Raw genomic sequence first — 21,064 nt, 5'->3', positions numbered from 1 at the left:
GATGTTTACGAACACAGGAAGGGACCATTGTAGACAGTGAGATATGCACATACTCCCATCAAGATGCATCATAGTCAAAGGCCTACACCAGGACTTCCACCCTCTAGAACTGAAAAGAGCCTACCACATCCTATTTTAGTTACAAAAATGGTCAAAAGTGTCATGATAAAAAGAGATAATATTTTACTTCATATTGAACTAAAATACAATTTAAATCTCAGAGTATGATGTATATAATCCAAACCCCCAAAAGGGTAAATGCCAATGACTTAACTTTTTTCTCCTGAAGTGTGCAGTTCAGAACCAGAAAATGTGCAGGCTGACCCTGAAAACTACACCAGCCTGCTGGTCACGTGGGAAAGACCTCGAGTTGTTTATGACACCATGATTGAGAAGTTTGCAGTTCTGTACCAGCCACTGGAGGGAAATGACCAAACCAAGCATGAGTTTTTAACAGATGGCTATCAGGACTTGGTAACTATAAGATGAATTACTTTCTGTCTGATAACATTGTAGTTTGACTTCCAAGGTAAGAATTTACATAATTATGTATTTTCACCTTTGGTCACTGTAGATTTTGAGTGAAGGTGTTCCCAGGGAATATAAAGCATAATAAATTATGTCAGTAGTTGGAATTAAATACAAGAAGATTATGTCACTGTCAACAACATTATAAGAGGTGGATACATATGGAAAACTTAAGCACTGGACATTATTAGTATACCCCTCCTCTATAAATAAAGTAACACACAGAACAATTAAGTGCTCCAATTAAAATACCACAATCAACTTGAGAATCTCACCCTGTACGTGTTGTGTATTTTCTACTTAATCGCAGGAAAAGCAATGTAGGGGACTTAAAAGTCCAGTGCTTTGGATGAGATTTCTTGGTGACAAATGTAAAGTGGTGACTAGCTCAGAACATTGGGGATAGAATAATATAAAAGACCCTCTTAGCTATGCACGTGAGTTACATCAATTGCAGAAAGTACAGCTCAGATTCCTTCTGTGACACAATATCTTAATACTAGACTTTGATTTCATAGGAAAGGGTTGGCCCGATGGCAGAAGGTTGGCAGTCCCTCATCTAGAGAGAGGTTCAGGAAGACACCACTGCATCAGAAAAGTCCCTGGGCTCTATGTTCAGGCAGCAAGACTGCAGGTCCAGGGAACCTACTTAAATGAAACTTCCATTATAAGTATATTTGATAGCATATAGACACAACTGATAAAATTTTTAACTACTCTTAAATTCATTTGTCTAGAATATAGAGTGAAGATGAGGAATCTGTGAGCAAATATTTCCTCTCATAGTTTATAAAGAAGATAACACTGCTTTGTGAGCTACATAGACACATGCGTGTGCACACACACGTGCGTTTTCACGCAGGCACACACAATCAGGATAAAGAGAGTTGTTAATTTTTCACTGTTAATGTTTTCTGAGAAGAATACTTTTTATAACTTGCAACATCTTTCTTCTAGGGTGCTATTCTCAATAACTTACTACCTAATATGAGTTACGTTCTTCAAATAGTGGCCATATGCACTAATGGCTTATATGGAAAATACAGTGACCAGCTGATAGTCGACATGCCTTCTGAGGACACTGGTGAGTGTCCTGAGATGTCCCTCTATTTTCTGAGTAAATGAGGCTGTTTTGATTGCTGGGCACACATGTGCTTTCTTCTGACTTGGTTGTTCATTGGGTAGTTTTTAAAGTTTATTTTTATTAGCATTCAAAGCAATGGGTTTCATTACAGCCTTTTCATACCTACATGTTTGTGTTGATGCTCTCCTCCTCTCTTCCCTCCCCGCCCCCTGTTCCTTTCCCTAACCAAGAAGCCGCCCTTCTGCTTTCATGCCATGTATGGTCTATTACCCCTACCACTTAAGACCTCCTTTTCCCTCTCTCATGGACTCCTCTCTAGTTTGATGACCAATACCCACCCACCCCTACGCATATATGAAAAACAAAACCCAGAATTACATATAAACAGAAAAATATAGTATTTGTCTTTCAGGGTCTGGGTTACTTAGCTTAATGCAGTGCTTTTCAGCTTCACCAATGTTTTTCACCATTTTTCCTCCAATGTCGTGATTTTTTTTTAATGACTGACTGCAGTTCTATTGTGTGGTATATACCACATTTTTTTCATTCATTCATCTGTTGATGGACTTCTGGGCTGGTCACATTTGCTGCTATCATGAATAGTGCCACAGTAAATATGAAAGTGTTGCATAGGACAGTGAACTAAAAAAATGGCTCGAAGGAAGAAAGGATGGAAGGAAAGGAGGAAGGGAAGGAGGAAGGGAGGGAGGGAGGGAGGAAGGAAGGGAGGGAGGGAGGAAGGGAAGGAGGGAGAGAGGGAGGAAACACAAATAGCCAATAAATATTTTAATAACTTTTCAACATCTTTAGCCATCAGGGAAATGCAAATTAAAATCACTTTGAGATTTTTATCAATGCTGGTGACAATGTAGCGAAAGAACATGTCTTAGAGTTTCTATTTCTGTGAAGTGACACCATAACCACAGCAAACCCTATAAAGGAAAAAATTTAGTTGGTTTAGTCCATTATCTTCATGGTAGCATGCGGGTAGACATGGTGCTGGAGAAAGAGCTGAGAGGTCTACATTTTAATCCATAGGCAGCAGAAGCAACTGAGCACAGAGCGTCACACTCAGCACAACTTGAGAAAAATGTGACCTCCAAACCCTACCCCACAGTGACACTCTTCCTCCAACAAGGCCACACCTCCTAATAGTGCCACTCCCTATGGGGGTTCATTTTTTTTCAAACCACTAGAGAACTCTTATTCACTGTTGGTGGGACTGAAAACTGGTACAGCCACTGTGGAAATCAGTGTGGAGTTTTCTCTAAAACATAAAAATAAAACTGACTTTATATCCTTTGAACAAAAGAGAATTTCCTTTTCTGTTACAGGGCAGGAAAAAAATCTTTTTTCTAATACAAAGTAATCTGTACATTTATTAATGCCAACATTTTACACTTATACAATAAGAAAAACAAGATCCAGTCATGCTTGCAAAAATCATCAAATAGAAATTGACAAGTGAATTTGAGGCTTATTTTAGATTTACTTAAGACTTGGTTTCATTTGTATATTTATTTCCTTTTCAGCACCCAAAGCATGTAGTAAGTATATTCTACCCTAGAATCATGCCAGGTATCTTGAAACATCTATACAATGCATCTCAAAGTTTACTTTAAATATTTTTTTCACTTTTCATAATTTGATTGAGGCATGTTTTTCATTTCCTTAATATACTGATCTTATTTTCTCAGAAACAGAAATGCTTCTAGTTGTGTTTATCTGCATGCATCATTTCTAACATTAAGGAAAAATCTTTTGATCTCAAACATATGCAATAAACTAATCAAGATATAGGTGTAATTTGACAATCTCCATATTTTCATAGCTTTCCTTTCAACACTAAAAGCAGTTTTCAAGTGTTAAAGTTGAAGTGTGTGTGCGTGTGCATATATTCTTTGGTCATCGCTATCATAATTCTACTTATTACAGTGTTTACAAGTTTTTCGTGTCAAATGAATAGTTATAGCATAACTATGTTTTACGTACAGAGAAGAAAACACCTTGCTTTCATTGTCTAAAGGCTATAGTAGGAGTATATGCCAATGTGAGCTCACATAACCAGCATGTTTCATCACCTTGTATGATTGTTCTAACAAGTTGACTTTTAACTGTAGGGAATGTATGACTTTTAAATATCAGAATGCATTTGTTTCCCAACCAAATATTAGAAAATCTTGCCCATTGATAGTTGATGACTTGCTCATATAATGACATGCTCATTTTTAAATGTTATACCTCAGGGCCTCTACATGACTTTTTTTTTTACTGCCTTTATTTAGTTTTTTTTAAGTTGGGTTGTTGTTTTTTTTATTTCATTAATTAAATTTTATTTTACAACCTGACCTGACCAAAGTTGTCCCTCCTTCCTCCTCTCCTCCCATCCCCGCCCCAACCTCTCCTCTGCCTCCCTTCACCCACTCCTCCTCTGTCTCTGTTGAGAAAAGGGCAGGCCTCCCATGGGCATCAAAAAAACATGGCATATCAAGTTGAGGCAGGACCAAGCTCCTCTCCCTGCATCAAGGCTGGGTTAGGCAACCCAGCGCAGGGAATAGGTTCCAAAAAGCCAGCTCAAGCTCCTGGGACAGGCCCTGATCCCACTGCTAGGAGTTCCACAAGTGTCACAAGCTACACAACTGTCACACACATGCAGAGGGCCTAGGTCAGACCCATGCAGGCTCCCTAGCTGTCAGCTCAGAGTCCAAGATCTCCCAGGAGCCCAGGTCAGTTGTCTGTCTAGTTTTGAAAACTGGGTTGTTTTTAAAAGGAAAAAGGTGCAACTTTCAGGAAATGATCATGGCTATATTCTGTGTCATGATATTCCAGGAAACAACAGCTTTCTCTAAAGTTTTCCACATGTATCTATCCAGAAAGCAACATCAGTAACAAGACAACATTGTCCAGGTTAGCTAAGCACATATAAATAGATCAAGATGTATTATATAATTGATGCATTTTAGTATGAATGAATTACTTGGGGCACATTCACTTAAATATATATATCACCCTCATCTCTGTACATAAAACAGATTCCAAGGCATTTATAAGAAATGAGCTGCTTACTGTATCTTGTTCTATACTTGTTATTATGCCACATTTTTCAACTTTTTGAAAATTTTTGTTCTTTTTTTCATTTTGCGATGCTTGTTGCATATGAGAATGATCAAATGGGTGTGTTCTGTATAACTTATCTCTGGGTGCTTTGTTTTTAGAGTGAGTCTATCTTATCAAGTTGCTAATCTTTGTAGTATTTTCTCACTGTAAAAAATAATAAATATTACAACTTAATTTCTATTTATTCAAAGGATCGGGGCACTGTTGAACATTTCTATGACGGGACGCTAGGTTGGACCTACCATTTAATCTCCATGGATGTCTTAAACCCCAAAAGTGATTTGTATAGTAATGGTGTTTTAGTAGGGTGATATTTGACTGGGTAAACATAAGAACCGAAGATAATGAACATAATGAGTAGACTATCCCCTAACTATACTCATCAAAGAGTTTCTTCATCAAGAACAAGTTTATTCCAAGCTCAGAGTTTTCTTATTAATTATGAATAAATATTAATTCTCCTAAACTTTCCCACTTACATTTCACACTAGCTTAAATATTGTTTCTATGGTAAACATGGCACACTCTGGACCATGATGCCACCTTATTGTGTGGCAAAACAGGTCACTTTCTCATTAGTGAATCTTGTCATTCTTTTGTTTTTTTTTAATTTTTTTAATTTTATTTTCCAGTTTAAATTTAGATAAGAAACAAGGTTGCTTCACAAGTCAGTTCCAGGTCCCTCTCCCATTCCCTCCCTTCCTCCCGTGCCCTCCCCCCCCCCCCGTTGTCATTCTTGTGGCTAATATTGGAACGTGTTAGGTTGGCGAGTATTTTATAGCTCTGATCAGTGCCATTTCATCTTGTTTACCATTCTGCTCCTTTTCCTTGGTGATGTTGTAATACAGACAATTGAATTAATTTGCTGTTATTTAAAATAAGCTGTTTTCTAAATGCTATATAGACTATTGATTGGGTTCACATGAAATGAAGAAGGCAATTTATAATTGCCCTCATGTTTTCATAGACCTCAAGCATTCACTCTGAGGACAATTCAGTCTTCTAAATTGGTTCTTTATCTTTCTAATTTGATTAAATTGTATATTTAAACTGATAGTTTTACAATTTATTGTTTGTGCATCCCAATTTTACTTGTCACTATATACAACACTATTAATATAAACTAATGTCCATTAAGTATTATCTCGAGCAATGTTTTAAAATACATTCCTAAAGTCACGTTTAGAAAATAATTTTAAAATCTCAAGGATGCCTTCTTAAGTGTTGAGAAGAAATACTCTTTTAAGAGACATTTTGGGAAATTGTGTTTACAAATGAATAATTCATAAATATATTAATTTCATTGTAACTAACATGAGCATGTTTAATTCTCTTCTCTGATAAAGATTATACAATATAGAAGACACATGAACATTTGATGTTAGGATTTTGAAAACTATATGTGTTAAATTTCGATGCATGACAAAATAAATCCGCACATTCTACTATCCACCTGCTGTGTGCTTGGCAGTTTGTGTCCAGATGTCTTGTTTATATCACTGGTCTCTCGTTACTCCTTTTGCATCATGCCATGCTACTAATGTTATGATATACTTATGTTTTAAGTTACAACTTGAAGCAATTGGAGTCTACATTTCATTTTCATTCTGCACCGTGAAACTTGGCTTACCTTAAAACAATTAAATAACTTTGCTAACAGGCAAAACAGCTAACAGCACCCTCTCCACCCCTCCTCCCTTGTCCCTCCACCAGCCCCCCAGCCCTCCACTCAATCCCCACATCATTCATAGTCAATTTTTACAAGGGAAAAGTGAAAACTAAATGTAAGTCTGGGATTATTTCAAATGAGAATTTTCACTTTGATAGCACAGAAAATTAGTAAGGTTAAGTAACTCTGAAATAGCTAAGCTTTTAAGAGTATTAACTTTAAATCATAGGAATTGGGTATATTTATAGACATTATGTGATTTCTCTTCTAAATAGAATTCATGTACCCAACTGTTTTTGCTTTTATAACTATTAATACCTAGTGAGTTTCTGATGATAGAAATGGACTTATGACAGTCTATATTGAAGGGAAAGTCAAAATATGATGACTATTTCTTATCAGTTGAGCTATGCCACAGAATTTCTTTAGAATATGCATTTACCGTGTAAAGACTTAAAGACAGAGCAGAACTCAAACTGCTGATGGAGTGAAAGCCTTTCATAAAGGCCTGTATATAATAAAAACATCATTGAAACATTGTCCCTGAGCTCTCACTGCTGCTGTGTTTATCCTCTTCCTCATAAACCCAACACTTGGCCGAAGACTGAGAAATATCCATCAACTCCCAGTAATCCCTCTGTGTGCTGGATTATTTTCTGCACACCAAGAACCAGGTCTTAATCTTTTCCAGGCAAGCACTCAACCACTGAGCTACATCACTGGGCTCTTAGCCTATTCTAACACTTGCTAATAGGTGTTCTTAAGCAATAGTGAAAATGTGTTGGCTGTAATTGGTTGGGAAAATACAAAGCAGACTTGAATGATTCTGGTTACCGATTCTCTACAATGGCGTAAATGGTATTAGCTGAATTTCCCAGGAGAACACGCATAGGAATCCCCCTGTCCAACACTTCATGGTGCCAGCCTGTGCTGAAGCTTGCTGATAACGCTCTCCCCCTTACCTACCTGCATTCTAATAAGTACAAGCGCCCATAGAAAGAGTGAGAAGGAATTGCTTGGGTCTTAGTCGTAAGAACTTCAGGAAGTTAGCTGAGTCATAAAATGAATCCTGCCCGAGTCTCTGGAAAGTCCCTGCCACCCTCAGCTCTCCTGCCAGCTCCAAAGATGCGCTGATGAGAAACGGGGCTTGCTTTTACATTTAGTTTTATCATTGCCGTGTCCTTTCTTTCCGTCTCAGCTCTGGACAGAGTTGGGCTGGGCTTGGGGAAGACAGTTCCAGTGGAAGACAGCAATCAATGTAAATGTCACTCGTCAGTTTTAGTGCTGCATCATGGATTGGTCGATAGTTGAAAACTAAAATTTGGCAGGTGTTTTTGTTGTTGTTGTTGTTGTTGTTTTTCTTGAGTTATTTTCAAAGCTAGTGATTTTTCACTTTTCTTTTAACTTCCTCTCTTTCCACCTAAAGATAAGCCTATAAGGCTGCAAGAGTTAAATTAAATCTGTTAATAATACTGTTTTTAACTTTGTAGAACTTGACCTGTTTCCTGAATTAATTGGATCTGAAGAAATCATCAAGGTATCCTACCCATTTTTATATTCAAATGTTTTAAAGTTTAAAGGCCTATCTAGAATTATTACTTGGATTTTAAATACTGTTGTGTGATTCACTGCTGGAGTAATTACTATGTGCTAATGTCACACACTCAGGATATGTGATTTATGACAAACCTGTAAGAGGTTTTGATTAGTATAACACCCCAAAATGGTTATAATAAAAAAACTAATCAACCTTACAAATAATTGTAACTATAGGCTACGGCTATATTGGAACTTTGTAGCATCCTATTTTTTCTAATAATATTTCCATAGTTTTTAAAATTGCTACAGTTTATAAATAACCAATGACAGACTCATAATAAATAAGAACCAAGTTATTAATAGAGTATTTTTGTATTTGCCCTATTCATATAAAAAGTATATGTTTCTAGCACATATCCTCTGAATAAAAATCATTTGAGAATAACAACAAATTTTAATATTATCTTACTTTTTGACATGAGAGAAAACAATTTGACATGAGAGGTGAATGTGTATTTCAACCTGACCACAAATGTATTGTTCATCATAACTGGAACTATATTTTCAAACCAGGTATTCTGCATGATATAAACATGTGCATATGTACAAATTGTGTAGGAGCAGGCAAAAATGATAATGCCATTACCTAGTAATGAATTGAAACCAGGCTATCTTTTTACAGAAAGAATTACCTCAATGATTTATGTATCTATCATTGACCTTTCTTACACTGGATTAATTTACCCAAATATTTATTCTACTTTATAAAAGAGTGCACAAAATTAATCTGGGGATAGCTTTTTGTGTGTATCCATGTATTCATTTTCATATTTGTACAAATAATGCCTAGAATTATTAACAGAATCAAGTCAAAAGAAGGAAAAACACTTTTTTTGCTATGCTGCCAAATTAACTCTTTTTATCTGATAAACTGAAGCGAGTCTTTGTTCTAGTAATTAGCAAATGATACTGTTTGTGTTCCATCTCTTATGAAATGCAGTATGCAATTACTTTTCATTATAATTGCCATGATTACAATTCCCTGTTTATTTTTATTATTAATTAAATATTGACACTAAAGAGGCCCCAGGAGAAGCTTACAAAAGTTGTTTGAAATTTTCCAATGTTAATTACTAGCAAATTTATGTATAAAGCTACAGTGTTGTGTTTATTATAGCATGTAGTTGTGTGAATAGGCTATAAATGTGAGCAGTGTAAGATTAGAGAGAGGGAGATTTTATATGGCATGTTATTTTAGTCTCGTCAGCTGCATGTATTACAAACAAGCAGTTCTTCTCATTAGAGAAGTAAGCTGCAATGTTTGCAAATTACATCTCCACAGTCCATCATGTTATGAAGAATCGTCAACAGGAAGAGGAAAACTAACCCAGCATATCTGTCGAAGTTCCAACAAGAAACAGATATCACAGTGTAGTGTACTCATTGAGGTTGATCTAATAAAATCCCTATTCAAAGGTGTATGAAAAAGTCAATGGATGTCAAGAGGTGGCTTTGTACACGTGGCCTACAGCTATCAGAAACTGTTTGCTGTACCTGCACCCAAACGGAGGGAAGAAATTATAGAGACTGTCTCCCAGCAGATGCTGTGGCCTCTATAGAAGGATAGGGTCATCCTCTGATGAAAAGATAGGTGACAAAGCTCCCTGACAATATTCTCCCTGTCCTGCTTCCCACTTCCTAGTACAACAGAATGGAAAACAGCGAGAATCAGGGCATAAAGGGAGAGAATGCATATCTCAAAGAGAAAGAAGATATGTGAGAAGGCTCAGTACTTTAAAAAAAATAATCATTTCCTTATCAGGAAGGTTTATGACCTGGAAGAGAACCAAAGGATTTATGAAGAACTACAGTATTTGTGGGATTCCCCGTCTCAATAGCGTCCAGGGAAGCAGTAATCCCATTTTATAATATAAAACATCACACAGTTTGCACTGCTGTGGGAAAAGAAGTCAGTTGCCACCACATATGTGGGACTTGAAACAATAGGTCTGGGTACTGTCATTATTCAGTTTAGTTTTACAAATCAGTATATTTCATCCTATTGAAATTAAATATGTAAGTATATGGTCAGGTCAGAACAGATATATTTAATAATGTGTTTTTTCTACAGTGTGACTCTGAGATAAGTTGAAAACAGTGCTCAATCCTCCCACTGTTTAATTTCTAGTGCCTTCTAATCTCCATACAGGAGTGAATTAGACAGACTGAGAAGTGTGTGGGTTGTATGCATGACAGTGTTTAAGTCCTAAGTATTGAAATGAAAAGTAGGTCCTCTCCAGGTAGAAAAGCATCGCTATAGTAAACATTTCCACATGGTCAGAGTTTTAAAGCTTTAAAAAAGCTGAGAAAACAGGTGTGGTGACACAGAAGAGAGAGAAGAGAAATTACAATTCTGCAAGAACTTACAAGAAAGAGTATTTGTTAAAATACTTGCACTCATATGTATATATATGTATATATCAAAGAGCATGAACAATATATTCTTGAAATGGTAGCACAAGGTGATATGACCTCACAGAATCTAGCAAAGCATGGAGCACAGTTGATCACCTCCCTCAGATTCCAAGAGGTTTCATTTTAAAGTCATTAAATTTAAAATCTGCTAGAAAAAGAAACCACTTAAAGTACATGTGCATGTTGGGTGTATATCTTTGTCCCCAAAACAGATGCATACTACCAGATTCTCAATAAATTGTTATGGAAATCTACATGGTTTATGGTAGGGTGTTAGTGGGGAATATAAGCAAAGATGAAGATTAGTGTGGGGTCCATAGAAATCATTAGATCATGTATAGCAATACATGATATATCTTTGGGGAGATCCAGTTTAAAAAGGGGAAAGCAGGGGGAAATAATAATTGAGGTTAAATTTGAGATTTTTCTTATACGTTTATTATCAATAGAAGAGACCTGAATTCATTTAAACTGGTTAGAATAATCTGAGGATTTGAGAACATGAAGAATACTCAACTGTGTTCAATTTGAAAGGAAACAATAGAAATAAACTCCTACACAGATGTAGGAATAGGCCTTTGGAGGAAAGGCTAGCAATTACTTAGAGACAATAGGACAAGAGGGTCATGGGTGATTTTGTTAAGCAGTGTTTTCAATATTGGGAACATATGTGACTTTTGCCTCTTGGCTTCTGTTTTCTTTGGAAAGGGAACAAGAGTGTTGTCTGCTAAGAATGAGAGAAAGAACAGGAAGTAGAAGGCTTGAGCAGTAATTGGCTTTGGGGCTTAGTGTGGAGTGACATCAGAGAGCTAGGCAGATTTTTAGACTTTTAATATTGAAGGAGAGCATAGAAATTCCCTTCCACTAAACTGATGCTCTGCAAAACTGGGTCAGATTGTGAAGCAAATATTTTAGTGATGTTATTTTGAATCCCTTATTGTATAGCATTAAAATGAAGGCAGTTATAGCTAAGGTGGCTTCATTTAGTTTAATTGCTTTTCCTAGTGAATATAAAAGTTATATGATAGTATGTGTGTCAAATAAATACAAAAGATGGATAAAATAGAACAGAACAGGAGAATTGCATTTGATGAGGGATGGAAGTCACAAAGTGAAGTGAAGCTTCATAGTATAAGGCTGTGTAAGACACTTAGATGTTGTTTTTCTCGAACTTCTTTATGCTCCTTTAAATTTCGTTTGCCTTTCACAGGAGGAGGAATATGGAAAAGACAATGAAGGAAACACTGGCTTGAATCCCAATAGAGACAGTGCCACAAATCAAATAAGGAAAAAGGAACCCCAGGTTTCTACCACGACTCACTACAATTACATGGGCACTAAACATAATGAAGCCAAGACTAACAGATCTCCAACCAGAGGAAGTGAATTCTCTGGAAAGAGTGATGTTCTCAACACATCTCTGAATTCTACTTCCCAACAAATTGCTGAACTGGATACAGAGGAAGAAATGTCCTTGCCTTCTCAGACTGGAACTAAGCTGCCACCACACAGTGTGGAAGGCACTTCAGCCTCTTTAAATGATGGATCTAAAACTCTCTTTGTCTCCCCACAGACAAACTTGGACAGGACTGCAGAATCGTTAAACACGGTTTCCATAACAGAGTATCAAGAGGTATCTACTGATATTGGTGAGGAAGAAAACTTACTGACTGATTTCAAGCTTGATACAGGAGATGATGATTCTTCAGGCTCCAGCCCTGAGACCGCTACTGTCCCTTTTTTCTCAGATAATATATCCCATGGATATATATCTTCCTCAGAAATGCCTGAGGCAACCACATATGATATCCTTAAGCCAGGGTCTACAAGAAATGCTTCAGACGATCCAGCTTCATCAGGTTCAGAAGAATCAGTAAAGGGCCCTTCACCTGATAGGAATGTATGGTTTCCTGAACCCACAGATCTAACAACACAGTCTGAGATGGGATCTGGCAGAGAGAGTCTTCCCCAGGTTAACTCCACAGACCTACAAACTGATGAATCTGGGGAGACGGCTGAGTCATTTTCTCCAGATGTCATGGTATCACAAGGCCCTTCAGTCACAGACATGGAAATGCCAAATTATTCTACCTTTGCCTACCTCCCAACTGAAGTAACGCCACATGCTTTCACTCCGTCCTCCAGACCACTCGATTTGGCTCCCACTATCAGCGTACTCCATTCACAGACAACTCAGCCAGTGTACAATGGTGAGACTCCTCTTCAACCTTCCTACAGTAGTGAAGTCTTTCCTCTAGTCACCCCTTTGTTGCTTGACAATCAGACCCTCAACACTACCCCTGCTGCTTCAAGTAGTGATTCGGCCTTGCATGCTACGCCTGTATTTCCCAGTGTCGGTGTGTCATTTGAATCCATCCTGTCTTCCTATGATGGTGCACCTTTGCTCCCATTTCCCTCTGCTTCCTTCAGTAGTGAATTGTTTCGCCATCTGCATACAGTTTCTCAACCCCTTCCACAAGTTACTTCAGCTGCTGAGAGGGATGAGCTGTCCTTGCATGCTTCTCTGCTGGTGGCTGGGGGAGATGTGCTGTTAGAGCCCAGCCTTGTTCAGTATTCTGATGTGGTGTCACATCAGGCCACCACTCACGCTGCTTCAGAGACATTGGAATTTAGTAGTGAATCTGCCGTCCTTTATAAAACATCTGTGGTTTCTCAGATTGAATCACCCAGCAGTGATGTCATTATGCATGCACATTCTTCAGGGCCTGAACCTTCTTACGCCTCTGAGGGCTCCCACCACGTGCTCACTGTTTCTTACAGTTCTGCAATACCTGTGCATGATTCTGTTGATGTATCTGATCAGGTGCCCTTACTTATCAGTCCTAGCCACATATCAATGCCTGAGTCCTCCTTTATTACTCCAACCGCATCATTGCCACAGCCTCCTCCTGCCCTGTCTGGTGATGGGGAGTGGTCTGGATCCTCCTCTGATAGTGAATTGCTTTTACCTGATACAGATGGGCTGAGAACTCTTAACATTTCTTCACCTGTTTCTGTAGCTGAATTTACATATGCAACATCTGTGTTTGGTGATGATGTTAAGCCGTTTCCTAAAAGTGAAATATCTGAAAATGAGACAGTACTGAAAATGTCTGCTTTCAGTGAGCTGGCATACCATTCTAAAAGCACAGTCATGCCAAGGATGGCTGATGTTGTAAATGAGTGGAACACATCTTTACAAGAAACCTCTGTTTCTATTTCTAGCGTAAATGGCATGCTTCCAGAGTCTCTTGCTTATCCGATCACTAAGGTTTTTGATCATGAGATTAGTCAAGTTCCAGAAAATAACTCCCCAGTTCAGCCTACACACACTGTATCTCCAGCATTTGGTGACACTTGGCTTAAACCTGTGCTTAGCACAAACTCAGAGCCAGCGTTCTCTGACCCTGCTTCTAGTGAAGTATTACATCCTTCAACACAGTCCCTGCTCTCTGAGGCCACATCTCCTTTTAATACTGAAGTATTGCTGCAACCTTCCTTTCAGGCTTCTGATGTTGACACCTTGCTTAAAACTGCTCTTCCATCACTGCCTAGTGATCCAGTATTGGCTGAAAACCCCAAGGTTGGGCAAAGTAGCTCTTCCATGTTGCATCTCAGGGCATCAGAGTCTGCTTCAAGTGAAAGCGCGCTGCACTTTCCATCCGTACCCGTTCTCGATGTGTCACCTTCTAATACGCACTCCACTTCACCTCAAGGTTTAACAATTCCTCACCCAAGTGAGAAATATTCTGAACAAGGTTTGCTTAAGAGCAAAGGTCCCCAGCAAGTGCTGCCATCTTTGTACAGTAATGATGAGCTGTTCCAAACCGCACATCTGGACAGTAGCCAGGCCTATCCTCCAAAAGAGGGGCCTGCATTTGCCACTCCTGTTATCTCAATTGATGAACCACAAAATACGCTTGCAAAAAAGCTTGTGTATTCTGAGGAAGTTTTCATGCTCACTGAAAGTTCTGTTACTCATAAGGTACTTGCTGGTCTTCCAACAGTTGTTTCTCCTGTACTTGTACCTACTGACCGTTTTGTTCCATTAGGAAGTGGGTCCATTTCCATTTCAACTGTTTCTCCCAACAGAGATGATGTTATGACCACAGCCAAGCTGCTTCTTCCTTCTAAAGCTACTTCTAAATTGACTCCTAGTGCCAGATCTGATGCTGATTTAGTAGGAGGTGAAGATGGTGATGACTATGACGATGATTACGATGACATAGATAGTGATCGTTTTCCCATAAATAAATGTATGTCATGTTCACCCTATAAAGAATCACAAGAAAAGGTAATGAATGACTCAGACACCCAGGAAAATAGTCTTGTGGATCAGAGTGACCCAATTTCACATTTGCTATTTGAGAATCCAGAAGAACATGGAGGTGCAGGTCAAACTAGTGTGGAAAAAAATTCTAATAAATCACCATCAACAAATATGCTACCCCAGAAGAACAATGAGGGAAAAGAGGACAGTAACATTCCTATGGGCAGTGCTGTACTTCCTCTCACCCCAGAATCTAAAGCCTGGACAGTTTTGACAAGTGATGAAGAGAGTGGGTCAGGGCAAGGCACCTCAGATAGCCTTAATGATAATGAGACTTCCACAGATTTCAGTTTTCCAGATGTTAATGAAAAAGATGCTGATGGTGTCCTGGAAGCAGATGACACAGGCATAGCTCCTGGATCGACACGGTCCTCTACACCATCTGTTAATAGTGGACACTCAGAAGTATCCAACAGTTCAGAGGCAGGTTAGTTATGAGCAAAGGGATTAGAATAAGATGTGCTAATTTTCTTGCTATGAAAGTCAAATAGAAGAATCATGGAAGAAAAGAATTCTGGTACACCAACAGATCTTCACTTTTTAATCAAAATACTCAACAAATCAATTTATAGCTCTTTAAAACATTATTTTATATATGATTTCAAATGAGTATTCAACATATTTTGGTCCTTGATTTAATTATCTTCAAAAATACATTTTTGTGTGTTGTTACTAATTCTCATCATACAGGATTCCTATAGTGTGTAGAATCAATTATGTATACATAATACACTGTTGGTATATTATAACGTAGTGTGCTGTGTTGAAACAACTTAAATGTCCACACTTGTATCTTAAAATCAGTTGTAAACTAGTCCTGTTGGATTTAAAATCTCAGTAATATGCTATAAGCATCTGTCCACCAATGGAAAGCAAGGAGACACTTCCCCATGTCCACAGTAGCTGGGAGAGCTTCTAAAAAGAACCACAGGGTTAAGAATTAACAGCTAAGGAAGATTTTTATAAACATAATATTGTTTGAAAACTATCTTTCTTTGAGTTTCTTTATGTTGCCTAAAGAGGGCAGTATAAACCAGCGAAATACATTCTACTTTGTGTTTGTTAAAATATTTGTCATTCCTACTTAAATAACAGACATGAATATGCATAGTACATATAGGTATTGTGTGACAAGATGTAAAAAAAAAGCCTAGAGCACTTTCTGTAGTAATGCATTTCATTGTTAATATATTTTATGCAAATTGGTTTGTTACCCAGATGTTTCTTGGAGCAGATTGCTATATACAATACAGATGTGTGCTTTAAATGTCAATGGTAACAAAATCAAGTTTAATTCCATTAAACATATGAATAACTAGGTAATTCCATAGAATTCATGGCAAAAAGATATAATTGCTTTGACTTAATGATAAAGTATTTTTAATTAACAATAAAAGCATTTAAATCCTAGTAAGTCAAAAGATAATCTAATATGATATTGAACAGTAATTGCACAGAATTTAATGTTCGAAATTCAGAGTATGGAACCAATGTCATTAAAACATATTTTCTTTTAAGTTATTTTCATCTTTCAAATTAGTTGCTTATTCTCTAGTATGGTAGCAATTAAGAATCTATATGTTTAGACAGAGAAATTTCTTTTTTCTGCATTCTGACTAGATATCCATTTAACATTGCTTTTCAACTTCAATGTATGAACTGGTGTGTGAGAAGGAATAATGAGTCCATGGGTCGCTGTAGTCAGTAGTGTTGTTACATATGCAAATTGTTATCTCTCCTCAATTATGGTACTTGTTTTTCTTTTTACATCTTTAGATTTATTTTAAAGGGAAAGATCATGAGTCAATCTATTTTTGTTTCTTGAAGGATTATACTCTTATGGAAAGGCCACATATACACATACATAATAAAGCACTACATCTTGAATTATTGATTAAAATCGCTGCTCTTAGATGCACTAATAGGAGTGATTTACTGCTAAGAATAGGCTCCCCACAATGAAGACAAAGCAATATGATCCATCTTCACGAAATAACATAATTAATGAAGAAACTAAGATCAAATGAGACTAGCGAAAATCTTTGTGTTTTTAAAACTGTATCTGTAAAGCTAATAGAGAGTTTGTCTTGTCCAATTATATAATATTACCTAGTCTGAAACTTATCATTTATGGTACTTAAGATGTAGAAAACTTACATGATATTTCTTAAAATAATATAAATAGGTCGTGTGTGTGTGTGTGTGTGTGTGTGCACAGACTAAAAGATACTTGATTCAGATCACATAAAGAGTCAATACAAAACTAACCCTGGGAATTATTATTAGTGTCTGTCTCTTAGAACATGCTTACATGATTGAGAACAATAAAATATATATTATGCTTAAATTTTCACATCAAAGTTATGTTGTTTTATTCTCAGCCCTTTAAAATGTCAATCTTATTCTTTATTGATTAACTGAATTACTATCATTTAAATAAGCTATATACTAAGATCTATCAAAACACACATTTTAGTCTCAAATAAATGAAAATAACAACTAATTGGTACTCTCAATAGCATCCAAAGCTGCTAGCAAACTGTATTTTCTTAAGGTATTCCATCATGTACATAATACGTAAGGTTTCAATAATACATAAATACCATAGAATCATTCTAAATTATCTGTTGAAGATCACATCTCCCCAGAACTTATGAGGAAATTCTGTGGAGAAAGAAAGAAAGAAAGAAAGAAAGAAAGAAAGAAAGAAAGAAAGAAAGAAAGAAAGAAAGGAAGGAAGGAAGGAAGGAAGGAAGGAAGAAAAAAGAAAGGAAGAAAGAAAGGAAGAAAGGAGGTAGATAGAAAATAGAGAGATGATGGATGGATGAATAGATAGATGATAGTATGTTTATAATGCATGTATATAAATATAATTGCATTTGTGTTACATATTTTCAAGATGCAATTTTCTACATACATTACTTATGTATGACCTGACATACTTCATGTGTGTATGTACATATGCCTATGTATGGCCTGACATATTTCATGTGTGTATGTACATATGCTTAAGCTATATATTTTAGCTATACACAAACACACACATGCATATATGTATGTGCATGTGTGTGTATGTGTGTATATATTACAATGAATCTCTGTGGTCATAAATTTATGTAAATTTCATTAACACACTTTTTTTTTCTTCGATTTGAACATGAAACCTATTCACCCTAATCTAGTGGGGTTTCAGTGAGGCCCTAAATTTGCATTCTTAAAACATTACAGGTGATGCTGTCACTTCTATTTTGGGAGTTGCAATTTAGAGATAATGATATACATAAAAATATTAACCACCTTTTGTAATCACTGGATACCAAAGATTACAAAGCATGTTGTTTCATTTATTCCCCGCAAACCCTTTCCATTTAAGTAATAGTTAGAATAGGAAAAATGTGAAGATAGCCATGGAAAAAGCAAGATGCTATTTTAAATGTTATGAAGACATTTCAATATACTGATCATCAGATTATTTATGGGTCTACACGAGTCTCCACAGAGAACATATTCACCAGAGCATATGGATGAGCTAATTAAAATAATGAAAACTTTGGCTTTCTCACAGGAATATTAATCACAACATAAACATTGATTGGTTTATGGTATGGTTTATGCTGTGAATTGTATCAAATTTTGGCAGTACAAAGACTTTGATGGCAGTCCTCAATTTAGCTCTCTTAGTACCTGTACAGCGCAACAACCAGAGTCAGGTAGCGTGGGAACAGCTCTCAAGAATAATTGTCTTAGCTTTCAACTGAACACCTTTCATGCAGAGGAGAAGAATCAAGGCTATTTACCAGCTTTCACTGTTCTGGAATTGGTTTCTGACAACATAGAGAGTAACATAACTACAGTGATTTTTTTTAAAAGATTTTGTACAATAAAGTTCCTGATTGAACATAAAAATAGTAGCTCACCAACTTCTAGATTAATTCAACATCTATCTTCAGATGTTTCCAGTCCACAAGTGTGTTTAAACACAATTTCTTAGATATGTGTATTTTTTAATTTCACATGAAATAGAGAATTTTCATTTTTGATAGGAATTTGAAAACAAACCTGATAAAACACATAATCTGGATGCACAAAATTCTCAAATAATGAAAAATTTAAAAGAACTTTGAAAATAACACTTAAAGTCAACCTATATTTAAAATTGAAAGTTTGCTTGACTGAAAAGTAAGTATAAATTTTTCTTAATTGTTTATCAAATTACAAGGCTAAAATAAATACATAATACTGGTTTTAGAGCATGAAGGTTATATATAATGGTTTGGTAACACTGGTTTCCTAGGCTTCATTTTTAACAGTAATTTTCTAATGTTGACACTTTCCTTTGAGCAACTTTTTCCAACCAGTATTGGTTCCAGGACCTGCTATAACATCTCCACCTCTGATGATTTCTGTTCTGTTTTGTTTTTTTTAATAGCTTGAATATCTTGCCTTAATTTGTAAACTTTATTTTACCTAAGCTGATGTATAGGCAACCTTTGCATCATAAAGTGAGAACTTTAAAGGTAAGTAGAAACAATGCAGGTTGCACTTAATCAACTGGAAAATGCCATTCCTTTTCCATCTTAAATCTCAACTCTTTCAATTTTCTCCAACTACAGAGGCCAGTAATAGTAGCCATGAGTCTCGTATTGGTCTAGCTGAGGGGTTGGACTCTGAGAAGAAGGCTGTTGTCCCCCTTGTGGTCGTATCTGCACTGACTTTTATCTGTCTAGTGGTTCTTGTTGGTATTCTCATCTATTGGAGGTAAGTTGAGTGTTTTGGAAATTTACATTATTAAAGCTCATATTTCTGCCTATATTAAATCTGGAAGATCTCTAAATCATATTCAAAATTACCTTTGCATTAAAGCTGTTATTAGCCTATTCACCTATGAAGAAGGTAAACTTATGAATCTGAAGGTCGATGTTTTCTGTATTTGAAGAACTGAAGGTAAATGGAAGAACTTTGATGTTTGTTAATGCTTATTAAGGTGTCTTGACAGCTGTACTTTCATATTAACCAAATTAACATTCTAACATCAATATAGCACTTACCTTAATTATATTTGGATAAATAAGAATTTGTTTTCAATAAATTTAACAAAAGATGGAAGATACGACAAGTTATATTTCATATTTAATGGAGCTAATGTTAAACTCTAATAAGAGTGCAGGTTATTTATACCAAAATGAAAAAATTAGAATAAGTTTCATAATTTCTATTATTTGTTCTAAGCTATCTTGTGCAAAACTAAAATTTGGTGTGTTTAATATGGTCTCATATTTCATGAGAAACTAAAATCTGAGTGTTTTAAACCTTCATTAATATGGATTATCCAATGTTTATTGTCAAGACCATTTACTCCTCATGAGTAAGATGTTTCTCTTTTCCTCCCAAACACTATTTCATGAACCTTGAATAAGGATGTAGTTAAAAGATTAACACTTGGGTGGCTTTATATAGGCATTTTGTCTATTAAATGTGCTCATAAAAAATTGTAACTCCTTGCTAACTCCCTTCAAAACATTGCTAGATATCTATCTTACTGGTGTCTGCATGCAATGAACTCACTAGGAAAAAACAACTTCTAGATTGATTGGAACACACTGGGGGTGTGGTGAATTGTGCCCAATCACAACAGTCTCTTGTTCAAGGCTTGTGTGAATTATTCAAATTCCAGTGTGGGCATATTTATTAATAATGGGATTCCATCGGCCAAGACAGATGCATTTTAGGCATGTGTGAAATCCACAACCCATGGGAAGGGAGCAAACACTAACAGAGGAACAGTGGTGTAGGTGGAGGAGGGTGCCAAAAAGAACATTCTACAGGAGATTCACTTCCACGAAGCAGGAGAGCACAGGCAGGTTCAGGACCGGCCACATCTACTCAACTGCTTCTCTGCAGTGTCCTAGGGCCCTTCCTTTGAAAGAAAAGACAGTTCTTCTAGAATTGATTTCAAGTTGAAGAAATAAAGACGCTACTTAGGCAAAAGAAGAAAATCTAAGGCAAAAAAATCCAATATGTGTAGTATTCACAGTCCTTGTGAGTTTTTCCAAGATTTTATGTTTAAACCTAAAAAAGAAAGCTGGCACTTTCATGAGATAAAGCTAACAGATCATAAAAGCTATCTGTTTGAAGTGGGCAATGCAATGCATGTTAGCACTTTTCAGACTTCCCTTGGTGACTAATGCTGAGTAGGTTTTTTGGTTTTTGATTTTTGGTTGTTTTTTTTTTTTTTTTGCCTTGTGCTTATTCAGCGATTTCATACCTTTAGAGACCTGTGTGCTCAAATCCTTTTCAGCGCCTTTTTAATTAGGTTATTTGC

The 21,064-nt window shown here is 36.5% G+C and overlaps 1 protein-coding gene across 4 annotated transcripts in view; it reads left to right on the top strand.

The window, feature by feature from the left end:
• The window catches only part of Ptprz1 (protein tyrosine phosphatase receptor type Z1), a 171,343-nt gene that overhangs the window by 113,166 nt on the left and 37,113 nt on the right, over positions 1 to 21,064 (top strand). For 2 of the 4 annotated variants that reach the window (XM_040728493.1, XM_040728492.1), the window contains exons 9-13: positions 290 to 474; positions 1,486 to 1,612; positions 7,889 to 7,935; positions 11,623 to 15,169; positions 19,356 to 19,500. In XM_040728493.1, coding sequence (XP_040584427.1) covers positions 290 to 474; positions 1,486 to 1,612; positions 7,889 to 7,935; positions 11,623 to 15,169; positions 19,356 to 19,500 — 4,051 coding nt within the window. The remainder of the gene's footprint in view (positions 1 to 289; positions 475 to 1,485; positions 1,613 to 7,888; positions 7,936 to 11,622; positions 15,170 to 19,355; positions 19,501 to 21,064) is intronic. The other 2 variants (XM_040728495.1, XM_040728494.1) reach the window with 1 other exon arrangement.

The sequence above is a fragment of the Mesocricetus auratus genome, unplaced genomic scaffold (assembly GCF_017639785.1).
Source record: "Mesocricetus auratus isolate SY011 unplaced genomic scaffold, BCM_Maur_2.0 Super-Scaffold_100019, whole genome shotgun sequence".
Lineage (NCBI taxonomy): Eukaryota > Metazoa > Chordata > Mammalia > Rodentia > Cricetidae > Mesocricetus > Mesocricetus auratus.
Note: the sequence above shows the minus strand (reverse complement) of the source record. Positions and strands in the feature narration are given on the sequence as shown.